At 36.5% G+C, this 12,644-nt stretch overlaps 1 protein-coding gene across 3 annotated transcripts; it reads left to right on the forward strand.

The window, feature by feature from the left end:
• Window positions 1–1,759: 1,759 nt before the first annotated feature.
• On the forward strand, window positions 1,760–11,985 carry LOC105037503 (cysteine-rich receptor-like protein kinase 6). 3 transcript variants are annotated; one of them, XR_012138847.1, is made up of 9 exons: window positions 1,760–2,921; window positions 4,112–4,237; window positions 4,665–4,798; window positions 4,966–5,176; window positions 5,451–5,688; window positions 5,800–5,950; window positions 6,022–6,382; window positions 7,661–7,707; window positions 11,850–11,985. XR_012138847.1 is itself a non-coding variant. In XM_073252311.1 (8 exons), the coding sequence occupies exons 1-7, from the start codon at window positions 2,057–2,059 to the stop codon at window positions 6,370–6,372; spliced, it is 2,076 nt and encodes a 691-aa protein (XP_073108412.1). In that variant the 5' UTR covers window positions 1,760–2,056; the 3' UTR covers window positions 6,373–6,382; window positions 7,661–7,803. The 3 variants fall into 3 exon arrangements, 2 of the variants coding, with proteins under 2 accessions (XP_073108412.1, XP_073108413.1); XM_073252311.1 differs by lacking the exon at window positions 11,850–11,985 and having other exon boundaries at window positions 7,661–7,803; XM_073252312.1 differs by lacking the exon at window positions 11,850–11,985 and having other exon boundaries at window positions 1,760–2,912; window positions 7,661–7,802.
• The last annotated feature ends 659 nt before the right edge of the window (window positions 11,986–12,644 follow it).

Raw genomic sequence — 12,644 nt, forward strand, 5'->3', positions numbered from 1 at the left:
TCTCTCTTTAGATTCTCTCTCTATTTTCTCTCTCTAGACCTTTCTCTCTCATTATGGATTTTGTCTCTCTAGGATCATTCTCTCTCTCTGATTGCATCACAGACCCTAGGATAAACTTGAGATGAAAATATGATGATCTGAGACTGCTCCAAAATTCGTGCAGTAGATTAGATCCTAATCCGATCCTTCTTCGAAATTGATAGCATCGATCATGGTTAATTCATATTAAGTCATCCTGATATAACCTCTGATGATCTCAATCATGATTGTCACTTTTGAAGGATATGAAGATTCTCTCTCCACTTTCTCTCTCTACTTTCTCTCTCATGACCGACTTTCTCTCTCTAAAAAAGGTCTATGAATCATGTATCGAGTCATGCCTTCATCTTTTAGAGGCTCATATTGACTCTAACAAGATGATCCAAAGTTGCTTTGATATCCGTACTGTATGTTAACTTCATTTGGCCATATCAAGTATTTTTCAAATTCATTATTAAAGAATCCTATTGATTGATCTTGATCTTAATTCGATCTGTGCTTCACGATTTCTTGATCAAGTTACTTAAATCTGACCCTCAGATCAGAGACCCTAAATTGCCCTGGTATCTGGATGGACCGACACATCTGGACAACAGTCCTCTTTCCTTATGATTTAATCTTATTATATTTATGGAATAGAAATTGATGATGATTTGATATTTTAAATATGATTAGCTAATTCTTTTAACGAAGTCTGAAGATCTAAGATGAATGAGGTAAGTGGATCTTATGCTCTTTATTTATTTTTAAATGATTATGTTTTTATGTAAAGAATTGCTATTGATGAAATCATAATTTTTCATAAAATAAAGATCGGCATATGTGATATGAAAAAGCATATTTTATTATGAGCATTGATTTCATGAATATATCTTATGAAAATAGCATGATTATGAAGCATGAATTTCATTATTTTTCCATCTATGTATATGTATGCTTTAAGAAAAAGATATAATGATTTCAAAGGCTCTCAGATGGCTATGAATGAATCCCTTCGGGAAGGTCGACATTCGGAGCTAGCATCCACACGAAACATGGCCCTGCCAGCGGGTATAAAGTTGGTACATGAATTAAGAACTCTGTCGATTAAGAAACATGGCCCTGTCACGGGTATAATAGTGACCTTAGCACGAATATCTGTGAGTAATGTTTTGAAACATGACATGAATACATGATGAAAATAATTTACAATTCATGATTGTGAAATATACATGATTTATGCATGCATGATGAGTTTATAACTTGTTTTGTTATATGCTCTATGAAATGTTTTATTTTGTATTATCTATTATTTTTTAAATATTACATTATCATGAAAAACTTATGCTTGATCCGATAAGGAAGCGCAAGTTCTACTTACTGGGCTAGTGTAGCTCATATTCTTTTTGTTTGAACAGAGAAATAAGGTTAGGATCGGCAAAAGGAATTCAAGCTTGAAGATCGGCAAAGCAAGCTGAAAAATTTGACAACAGAAGTTTAATTTATTTTATAATCATGAATTTATAGTTATTTATGAATGTTGAGATTCGGGTTAGTACTTGCTTTTGGATTTAGATGCTCTGAACCAATATTGGTTCGATTATTTGATGAATAATAGAATTGAATTTTTTTATTTGACGGATTTTAGATGATTATGATGGATTGACTTCGTGTTATCGTGGGCTCCATCTCTCGGTAGCATGACCGTATTATATTCCGAATTTGGGGCGTGACAGCAATTGTATCTTGTCTTAACACCTATTGATCGAAGCCATATAGCCATGCCCCTGGACGAAACCTAATTCACCATAATTTGTCCCCGTGGGCATGGCAAATCTCAAAATAAAACCACAATCTCGCTTTGACCAAGTCGACCACAGCAGCTCCCAATCTTCCCATGGCATTTCCAGCTTCCTTCCAGTGCGCCTCACAGTCGCCTCTAGGTCGCGCCCTGTTTCAATAGTCAGGCATACTTAACATCTCTGTTCCGCCGTGTTCAGACTTCAGAGACACGGTGTTCCCATTGCAACCGGAATCCATGGTTTCATTTCGCCATGTTTCCTTCCCTTTCTTCCTATGCCTTCTCTTCCTCATATTCCTTTCCCCTCCCATGGCCGGCGATCCCCTCCCCACGCAGTGTGGCAACAACGGCAACTACACGGCCAACAGCACCTATGAGTCCAACCTCAAGCTCCTCCTCCCTTACCTCGCCTCCAACACTTCTCTCTCCGGTGGCTTCCTCAACGCCACCGTCGGCGAAATTCCCAACCAAATCCACGGCCTCGCCATGTGCCGCGGCGACGCCAACGCCTCCGTCTGCCGCTCCTGCCTCAGCGACGCAATCCAAGACGCCCCCCAGCTCTGCTCGTACAACAAAGGCGCCACCGTCGAGTACGACGAGTGCCTCCTCCGCTACTCCAACCAGCGTTTCTTCTCGACCGTCGATACCTCGATGCGGGTGTTCACGTGGAACCCCTACAACGTGACCGACCGCAACCGGTTCGACAAGATTGTGGACGAGCTTATGAGCAAAATCACCGATTGGGCCGTGTCCAACTCGACGAGGAGGTTCGCCACCGGGCAGATGGTGAACTCTACCAAGGCTCCTTTTCCTGAGATACATGGGCTGGTGCAGTGCACACAGGACCTGTCGCCCAGCCAGTGCCAGCAGTGCCTCCAAAGTATCCTTCAGCCGAGATCGACACAGCTAGAGGGGAAGCAGGGAGGGAGGGTAATCGCAGCGAGCTGCAATTTTAGGTACGAGATATACAAGTTCTTCGACGGGGCAGCGACGCTAAGACTTGAGGAGCCGCTGGAGAACTCACCGTCGCCGGTGCCGGCGCCGGCGCCTGCCACGTTAGTGCCTCCACTTATCAACCCTCCTAATGAAGAAGGTAAGAGGGGTAAGATTTTTCCGACAGGTACTAGCAAACTAGTTGCAATAGCTTCGGTTTATCAACGGTGACGTAATAGGGAATAGATGAGTCCTTTCTACTCTGCTTGAGATCCAGTCATTTCTAATCTGTTTACTAATATCCTATCAGTTTTGAGTTTTATGGCTTCATTTTCTTTTTGTTTTCTGTGCTAAACGTACGTTTCTACGTAATTTAGTTGAGAAGTATATAAGAATCTAGGATCTGTCTACCGAAACTAAACAGAGTTCTCCTTCGGTATTAAACGTTAGTCTACAAATGTACACGGATTCTTGGTTGATCGTGAAAAAATATAAGTGGTGGGTGATCTAAAATAACTGTAAAGATCAGCCTTTCCTTACTGGCCTGTGGTAGAAAACAAAAGCAATATTATGTAAGCAACAGAGTGGGCACTGATGCCTAGTGCTGTAATATACAAAGGTTATTTCCACGAATCAGCCAAAGTAGCGAACCATTTCTTTACTTTAAGGTTTTGCCGGCTAGCACCAGTATATAATTGTTTGGTCAAAGGTAGTTCACACTATCATAATTACACCAAATTAACAATTCCTTAGGATCACAGGCTGATTACCAACCTTAGAGCGTGAAAAGTATGCACATGGATTCCTCATACATAGCAATCCATTTTGGAACTGTAATTCTGCTTCACATCTAACCTGCTTGAGTTGGGATCCTCTGCAGTGCATATTTTGCACCGTAGAGAGCTGTACAACCTTTGATCACCCTCCTCAACCTATCATGGAGAGCGACGGCTTTTCAGCATCCAACAGCGATGTACAATATTTGGCATGCAACACGCTGCCATGTTTGACAGCCGTCCATCTACACAATCAGATGAAGTGGCAATGATTGAGTACCATACAGCCCTCTGTGGTGTGTCAAACATTCACCACGAAGGATCCAAACTCCATCCATTTACCTGATACGCTTTAGTCAATGCCTAACAGACAAGAATCATAGGGTTTATAGAGTAAATATTAATAAAAGCTTTCCCACAATATGACTGACCTCAATTTCCATAGATGCCACAAACATTTGTAACATACAACAAAGCTGCACTAATGCGATGTATGTCTTAACCAACAGCTCCACGTCTTGTTATCATCAATATGTCATGTTGATTTGGAAATGCAGATGAAAGTGGTCATTTATCAATGCAGGAAAGAACAAAAATGTCATTGGTGTGGTCCTTGCTATTGCTATACCTCTAGTAATTGCATTCGTGCTGATCTCCATAATTTGCATTTGCATCTGGAGGAGAAGGAAGCCAGCTATAAAGTTACCCTGTAAGTAACCCATGAATTAGATGCTTTCTATTGTTTCACAAAATATCCAGCTCTTTTCTTTACATTTTTGTTGGAGAGCTTGAGCAAGTTCTACCAAGAGGGAAAAAGGATGAAATCTTAGGTGAAAGTTACTACAGACGATATGACCAGAAAGTTTTACTGCAAGCAATAAAATGCAATGCATGCTTGATTATTTATTTTAATGGCCATCAATAAGCCCATAAAAACTAGGTCCAACGGCCCAGAAGTTACCGCCTTGAGAGGCAACAACCTATATATTGGTCTTGATTTTAGAGCTGGCTAGGTTTAATTGAGCAGTAACATTTTCTGAACTTTTTTTCCAAGTCCAAATATCTAGTCTTGTTATCATCATTTGTAAGATTCAAAAGAAATTTTTGATAATACTTTCAAGATTCTGCTCTTTCAGTAGATGGGAGTAGCCTGGAGGAAATCACAAGTGTCGAGTCCCTATTACTCGATATATCCACACTACGAGTTGCAACAGCTAACTTCTCCGAAGAGAACAAACTTGGAGAAGGTGGCTTCAGTGCAGTTTACAAGGTATCATGTAGCCTATTGCATTAATTTCTCTATAATAATATTAACAGAATTGTGCTCCAATGTAAAAATTTATCATATGTAATCTTCTTGATCCTAATCAATTCTATATATATCTTTAATTTCTTCTGGTTCTATATAATTCCTGTTAATCTTATGATTCTATACAGGGACTACTACCTGATGGACGAGAAATAGCAGTCAAGAGGTTATCAACTAGTTCATCACAAGGATTCAGAGAGCTGAGAAATGAGCTAGTTTTAGTTGCAAAGCTCCAGCACAGGAATCTTGTAAGGCTTATGGGTGTTTGCTGGGAAGAACAAGAGAAGTTGCTTGTTTATGAATATGTGCCTAACAGAAGCCTGGACACCATTCTTTTTGGTATAATTTCTTCCCGCACAAAACTGACCTTTAGGAACTTGTGCAGTGAACATAAATAATAGAGCCGAACTATAACTTATCTTGATCCTGAATCTAGAACTTTGATGTTTGTTTGAAATGTTGGCTCTCCTCTTTTAAATAAATCTAGTTGTATTTCTAGTGTAACCCTTAGTGCAGAAGAAGCAGATGTCTGACCATCTTACATTCAAGCCCTCTTTGGACTTACTCTAATATGTATTGCCTTAATTGATTATCAAGTTTGTATATGACATAGATCCTGAGAAGCGCAAACAGCTAAACTGGGGAAAAAGGAACAAGATCATTGGCGGGATTGCTCAAGGCCTACTGTACCTACATGAAGAATCTCAATTAACAATTATACATCGGGATTTAAAAGCCAGCAATATCTTATTAGATGCAGATTTGAACCCAAAGATTTCAGACTTTGGGTTGGCTAGGCTTCTTGGTGGGGACCAAACTCAGGGCATCACGAGCCAAGTTGTTGGAACATTGTAAGTAGAAATCTTGATAACTTATACATTCTCCATCTAAAAGAATAGCCTATGCATTCTAATGATGGTTGCTCAAAAAGTGTTTTAAATAACATATTCATCTTATTACAGTGGGTATATGGCACCGGAGTATGTCATGCATGGGCAGTTTTCTATCAAGTCAGATGTATACAGTTTTGGTGTTATAGTTTTAGAGATCGTGACAGGCAGAAAGAACAGTGATTTCTCTAGTTCTGAATATGCTGAAGACATAGTGAACCATGTGAGCTTTCAACTGCATATATACAATTGTATTTTCTGTTCTAGATGACTGAATAAATTCATTTCATGCAGGTCTGGGAGCGGTGGGTCAAAGGAACAATTTTCGAGATATTGGACCCATCTTTAGGCACACATTGCCCAAGGAGTGAACTGTTAAGATGTGTTCACATTGGCCTATTGTGTGTCCAGGGAAATCCATCTGATAGACCCAACATGTCACAAGTTGTTGTGATGCTTAACAGTAACTCTGTCTCTCTCCAGGCTCCTTCTAGACCAGCATTTTGCAATGGACAGAGTGGCATGGATTCAGGTGATTATTCAAATGAACCTGATTTATCTGGAGGTACGCATGACCAATCTTCAAGCAAGTCAATGCCAGTGTCAGCAAATGAGGTGTCGATTACAGAACTTGAACCTAGATAGAAGTATGAAGGTAAGTAGAAGAAGGTTGATGAGTATCTTGAACAATTATTGTGATATCCAGCCCTAAACCCCACCCCCTTGCATGAATCTTAGGGCATGAAAAAGAAAATAAAAAAAAAACAAAATAGAGAAAAAAAGGAATGTTGAAGACTCCCGCTAGGAGTCTTCTTCCACAAAAGCCCATCGGAGAGGAAGGCAAATCCGAGAAGGATTCGGCCTCCTCTCTACCCTATAAATCTCCTCCCTCCTTCAAAGCTGTCCACGATGAACACCGGCCTTCTCCCACTCCGTTGTCTTCATTTTCTTCCCGTTGAAGCCGTGGATGGCCTCACCTTTGTCTGCCCAAAATCATCACCGGAAAACCCACTAGAGTTCGAGGTAAGCTGGACCCCTCTTTTTCTTTCTCTTCCCGTTCTTCCTGTGCCTTTGTGCACAATGGATGGCCGGCAGGTTTGTTGGAAAGCACAAAAAATAAAAATAAAAATAAAAATAAAGGGTCCTATTTTTTCTCTATTTAGATAAGCCTTTTTTTTTCTTTTTTGCTGGCCACTGGCACCGCCACCTGTGGTGCCGCATATCTGGATCATGGCCCTCATCCTCTCTATGACCCTCCACGACAAGATCATAGCCGCCAGCGAGCGGCCAACGGCCAAAATGAAGAAAAGCCCTCGAATTCCCTATTTTTGGACCATTTCCCATGTTTTCCCACCGATTGGTCCTTGTCATCGATCATTTTTTGCTCCATTGCTATTAGCCACTTGCTGTCATACCCTACTGTCGGTCTTTCGATTAAGAACCACAACCCATGTCCCTCCTCTGCTCAGCCAAAAAAAAGAAGAAGAAAACAAAAGAAGAAGAGAAGAAAAGGAAAGAAAAGAAAAGAGAGAGAAGGGATCTCTCTCTTGTCTCTCTCTCTCTTCTATAGGATTTTTCTCCCTACACCATCTCTCTCTTTAGTTGATCCACAAACCCCAATATAAACTCAAAATGATTTTTCTAAAGAGGCCCAGCATCGCTTTGATATCCATGCAAGATGTCAGATCCAATTCCAACCATGTCAAATATCTTTGAAATTCTCTATTGATGAACTATGTTGATTGATCTTGATTCCAATTCATGCTTCATGATTTCTTGATTGAGTCACTTATATCTAATTCTCAATTAAGAGGTCCTGTATTACCTCGATGCCCGGACAAGCCGTTGAGCCAACTACTCAATCTATAGTCTTCTTTTCTTATGATTGAATTTATTGAATAAAAATTAATTATATTTTTAATATATTAAATAGGTTTGATAAATTCATCAAGTGAAGTTTAAAGAGCTAAGACGGAAAAGGTAAGTAACCCTGACACTTCTTATTTGTTTTTAAAATTATCAATAATTTTATCATGAAAAAAATTATTCTATACTTTTTTAAAATAAGGATCAAACATGTGTATTGTGAAATTCATGATTCATGATAAAATAGTAATTTATGACTATTTTAATATGAATGACTTTTTATGAAATATGAACTTCATATTTATGAAATATATGTCTTGTTATGAAAAGAATGATTTCATGAATGTTGTATTGTCAAAAATTATTTATTGACTATGAGTTCTATAAAATTATCTAGTATATTATTTATGCATGATTCAAGAAAGTAGGATTCAATGAAGCATGATTTTAGAATGCTTGCTTTAAGAAAATCTGATTTAAGAAGTATGACTATAGGCTCTCAGCTAGCTATATACGGTCCTACCAATGGTTATAGTAGTTAGCATATGGCTCTCATCAGTGGATTACAGTAGCTTGGCACCTGACCCTTGCTAGTGAGTTACAGTAGCTGGGCACACGGCCCTTGCCAGTGGATTATAGTAGCTAGATATACGGCCCTCACCAACAGGTTATAATAGTTGGCATAACATGATTATGACCCTATCATGGGTATAATAGTGACCTTAGCATTTAGTCTGAGAGAATTATTAAGAAGCATGATATAACAAAAGGATAAATAATTTATGACTTTTTTGATAAAATTAATATGATTTATAAATTTATGATTGATGGTAAAATGATATTAAAAATTATGTTTATGAAAATTGCATGATTTATGCATATGCAAGAGTATGATTTATTTATGATATACTATTATGAAAGTTTTATATTTCGATGATCATCATCTTCTTTAAGTGATTTATTGATGCATGTATAAACTTATGCTTGATCCGGATAAGATAGTATAAGATTTACTTATTGAGCTGGTGTAGTTTATATTTTTTCTTTTATTCAGATAAATAAGATTAGGAATGAAGGATGATCCAGGCTTGAAGGTATATGCTAGCAAACTTGAAGATTTTGTAGTCGAATCGTAATTTATAAGATGATTATGAATATGTAATGAACGATTGATGAATTTTGAGATATGGATTTGGTACTTAATTTTAGATTTAGATACTTTGAACCAATTTTAATTTAATTACTTGATAAATAATGGAGTTAAATCTTTTATTATATTCTGTTTATGAAGGATTTTAGTTGATTATAATTGATAGACTTCGTGTTATCAAGGGCGGTACCTCTTGATAGCATGACCGTGTTATGTTTTGAATTTGGAGTATGATATTTTATGGTATCAAAGCCATAGGTTTGATCATAGATAGAATTTAAAGTCTAGCAATAAGTAATTAGATCTCGTTTAGTTAGATCATGTTGTTTAATTAAATAAGAATAGTAAGTTTTCTTAGAGTTTCTGTTGCTCATTTAAGGAAATTGATTAATGCTAGTATTTTTGATAGGTAATAATGAGCAATAGGAGGGATGGTCTTAGCGAACCGTGCTATTAGGAGGAGAGGAACAAGAAGGATTATGAAGGAAGATGCCAACCAGCTACTTGATCAGGCTCCTAATGCCCCAGCAACTCAAGCAGATATTGCTGGAATATGTCAAGTGGTAGCCTACATTCTTCAGCAACAGCAGACACAAGCTACTTCTCGATCTACACCATCTTTAGAGTCATATTATAAAAAATTTAGAAGGCTTAACCCACCACTATTTAAGGACGAACCTGACCCTTTGATCGCAGAGATCTAGATTCAAAAAATGAAAAAGATGTTTGATGCACTACAGTATCCTGAAGATGTATAGGTTAGGTTAGCTATTTCTATGCTAAAAAAAAATATCGAGTTGTGGTGGGCTACAATAAATGCTGCATATGGAAGTACTGATAACCAACTGATATTGGAGAAATTCAAGAAAATATTTTATGATTAATATTTTTCAGAGTCAGTGAGATTAGTTAAGGAGAATGAGTTTTTGACTTTGAGGTAAAAAGATAATATGACAGTATTAGAGTATGCAAACAAATTTAATGAGTTAAATCAATTTTTTCTCCAGCTCATAGAGTCTGAAAGAAGCAAAGCAAATAGTTTTGAGCATGGTTTAGAATATAAGATTCAATCTCGCTTATCCTCTCATCTTTTTAACAACTATAAGGATGCACTGGAATGAGCTTTGAAAGTTGAATCAGATATTAAAAGATCAGAGCAAGAAAGGGCAGATAGGAAAAGATCTAAACCAATAAAAACTTGGGATGACCGACATGAAAACTTAGAGAACAACTCTAAAAAGAAAAAGAAAGCAGAGACTTGCGGATATTACGGTAAAAATCATCATGAATATTGATTATAGCTCTTCCATTCTTTTACAGTTTACTATATCTTTGAATTATATATTTTAAAAATTGGATGAGCCATTTCTATTATAAAGTATTCATGATGAACTTGTACTTAAAAACAAAAAAAAAGAAGAAGAAAATTGCAGTACTCGAAAGATAAGGCCAATTAATAGAAAATAGTTCAGAATATAAGACTTAGAAGTATAGCTTAGATGAAAGTGGCATAGCGAAAGTATGGCGATGATGATTTGAAGACCAAGCATCTTTACTTGTGTAAAAATGAAGGTATGCTAAGTTTCGAGGATGAAATTATTTTTAAAAAGGATAGAATGTGATATCCAGCCCTAAAACCCCTCCCTCTTGCATAAATCTTAGTGCATAAAAAAAAACAAAAAAAATAAAATAGAGAAAAAAAGAATGTTGAAGACTCCCACTGGGAGTCTTCTTTCACGTGAGCCCATCAGAGAGGAAGGCGAATCTGGGAAGGATTCGGCCTCCTCTCCACCTTATAAATCTCCTCCTCCCTCCTTCAAAGCCATCTATGATAAACACTGGCTTTCTCCCTCTCCATTTTTCTTATTTTTTTTTCATGCAAGATGCCGGACCCTATCCTGACCATATCAAATATCTTTAAAATTATCTATTGATGAACCATGTTAATTGATTTTGGCCTTGATTCCAGTCTATGCTTTATGATTTCTTGATTGAATCACTTAAATCTAATTCTTAGTTAAGAGGCCCTGTATTACCCTGGTGTCCGGACAAGCTGTTGAACCGATCACTTAATCTGCAGTTTTTTTTTTCTTATGATTAAATTTATTAAATAAAAATTAATTATACTTTTAATATATTAAATAGGTTTGATAAATTCATCAAGTGAAGCTTAAAGAGCTAGGATGGAAAAAAAATAAATAACCCTAACATTTCTTACTTATTTTTGAAATTATCAACTATTTTATTATGAAAAGAATTATTCTATATTTTTTTAAAATAAGGATCAAGCATGTGTATTGTGAAATTCATGATTCGTGATAAAATAGTGATTTATGACTATTTTAATATGAATGACTTTTTATGAAATATAAACTTCATATTTATGAAATGTATGTCTTGTTATGAAAAGAATGATTTCATGAATATTTGATTATTAAAAATTATTTATTGACTATGAGCTCTATAAAATTATCTTGTACTTTATTTATGCATGATTCAAGAAAGTAGGATTCAATGAAGCGTGATTTAAGAATGCTTGCTTTAAGAAAATCGGATTTAAGAAGTATGACTATGGGCTCTCAAATAGCTATGTACGACTCTCGCCAGCGGGTTACAGTAGCGTGACATATGGCCCTCGCCAGTGGGTTACAGTAGTTGGATACACGGTCTTTGCTAGCAGGTTATAGTAGCTAGACATATAGCCCTCACCAACGGGTTGTAATAGTTGGCATGACATGATTATAGCCCTGTCACGGGTATAATAGTGACTTTAGCATTTAGTCTGAGAGAATTATTAAGAAGCATGATATGACACTAGGACAAATGATTTATGACTTTATTGATAAAATTAACATGATTTATAAATTTATGATTGATGGTAAAATGACATTAGAAATTATGTTTATGAAAATTTTATGATTTATGCATATACAAGAGTATGATTTATTTATGATATACTATTATGAAAGTTTTATATTCCAATAATCATCATCTTCTTTAAGTGATTTGATGTATGTATAAACTTATACTTGATCCGGATAAGATAGTGTAAGGTTTACTTACTAAACTGGTGTAGCTTATATTTTTTTTTTCTTTTTTTGTTCAGATGAATAAGATTAGGAACGAAAGATAATCCATGCTTGAGGATCTATACTAGCAAGCTTGGAGATTTTGTAGCCAAATCCTAATTTATAGGATGATTATGGACATGTAATGAACGATTGATGAATTTTGAAATATGAATTTGGTACTTAATTTTAGATTTAGATGCTCTGAACCAATTTTGATTTAATTATTTGATAAATAATAGAATTGAATCTTTTATTGTATTTTATTTATGAAGGATTTTGATTGATTACGATTGATAGGTTTCATATTATTGAGGATGGTACCCCTTGGTAGTGTGGCTGTATGATGTCCCGGATTTGGGACGTGATAATTATGGTCTTTCTTCGAAACTATAAAGCTTTTTTGTTGTGGATGTAGCATCTGAATTTTTTATCTGACTCTCAGAAACACCGGAAATCCAGTGTGTCTGGCTCATATCTACCCATTCTCTTATAAAACAATCTATTACTTGATTTCCTTTATTACGATGTTCTCTTATCTTTTAGAATTTAGACGAAGTCCAAGAAAATGATATATAGAGAAGGGGCCATAAACCTAACCTCAAGCAAAATTGCCAAAGAATGGTAGTGGATACACCATTGTAAATCCAAATAGACAATAGAAGGAACGTGCATAAAAGCAAAGATGATTTTTGCTCCAATTAGGTTGGGCAATTAAAGTATGAACTACACCGACCTAAGAGCCGAGGAAAGGGACCAGAGAAAAATGTCTTTTGTTTTGATAGTACTTGTATTATACTAATAACTAGGCATGATAAGAGGACTTGAAGAAA

This window comes from Elaeis guineensis, chromosome 2 (genome assembly GCF_000442705.2).
Source record: "Elaeis guineensis isolate ETL-2024a chromosome 2, EG11, whole genome shotgun sequence".
In the NCBI taxonomy this organism is placed as follows: Eukaryota; Viridiplantae; Streptophyta; class Magnoliopsida; order Arecales; family Arecaceae; genus Elaeis; species Elaeis guineensis.

What these genes read in the sequence shown, in the direction of transcription:
- LOC105037503 (XM_073252311.1), top strand. Translation starts at nt 2,057, where the DNA reads ATGGTTTCATTTCGCCATGTTTCCTTCCCTTTCTTCCTATGCCTTCTC. An exon ending in GCCAGCTATAAAGTTACCCT is followed by an intron (nt 4,238 to 4,664) that starts GTAAGTAACCCA and finishes CTGCTCTTTCAG; the next exon opens with TAGATGGGAGTAGCCTGGAG. An exon ending in CTGAAGACATAGTGAACCAT is followed by an intron (nt 5,951 to 6,021) that starts GTGAGCTTTCAA and finishes CATTTCATGCAG; the next exon opens with GTCTGGGAGCGGTGGGTCAA.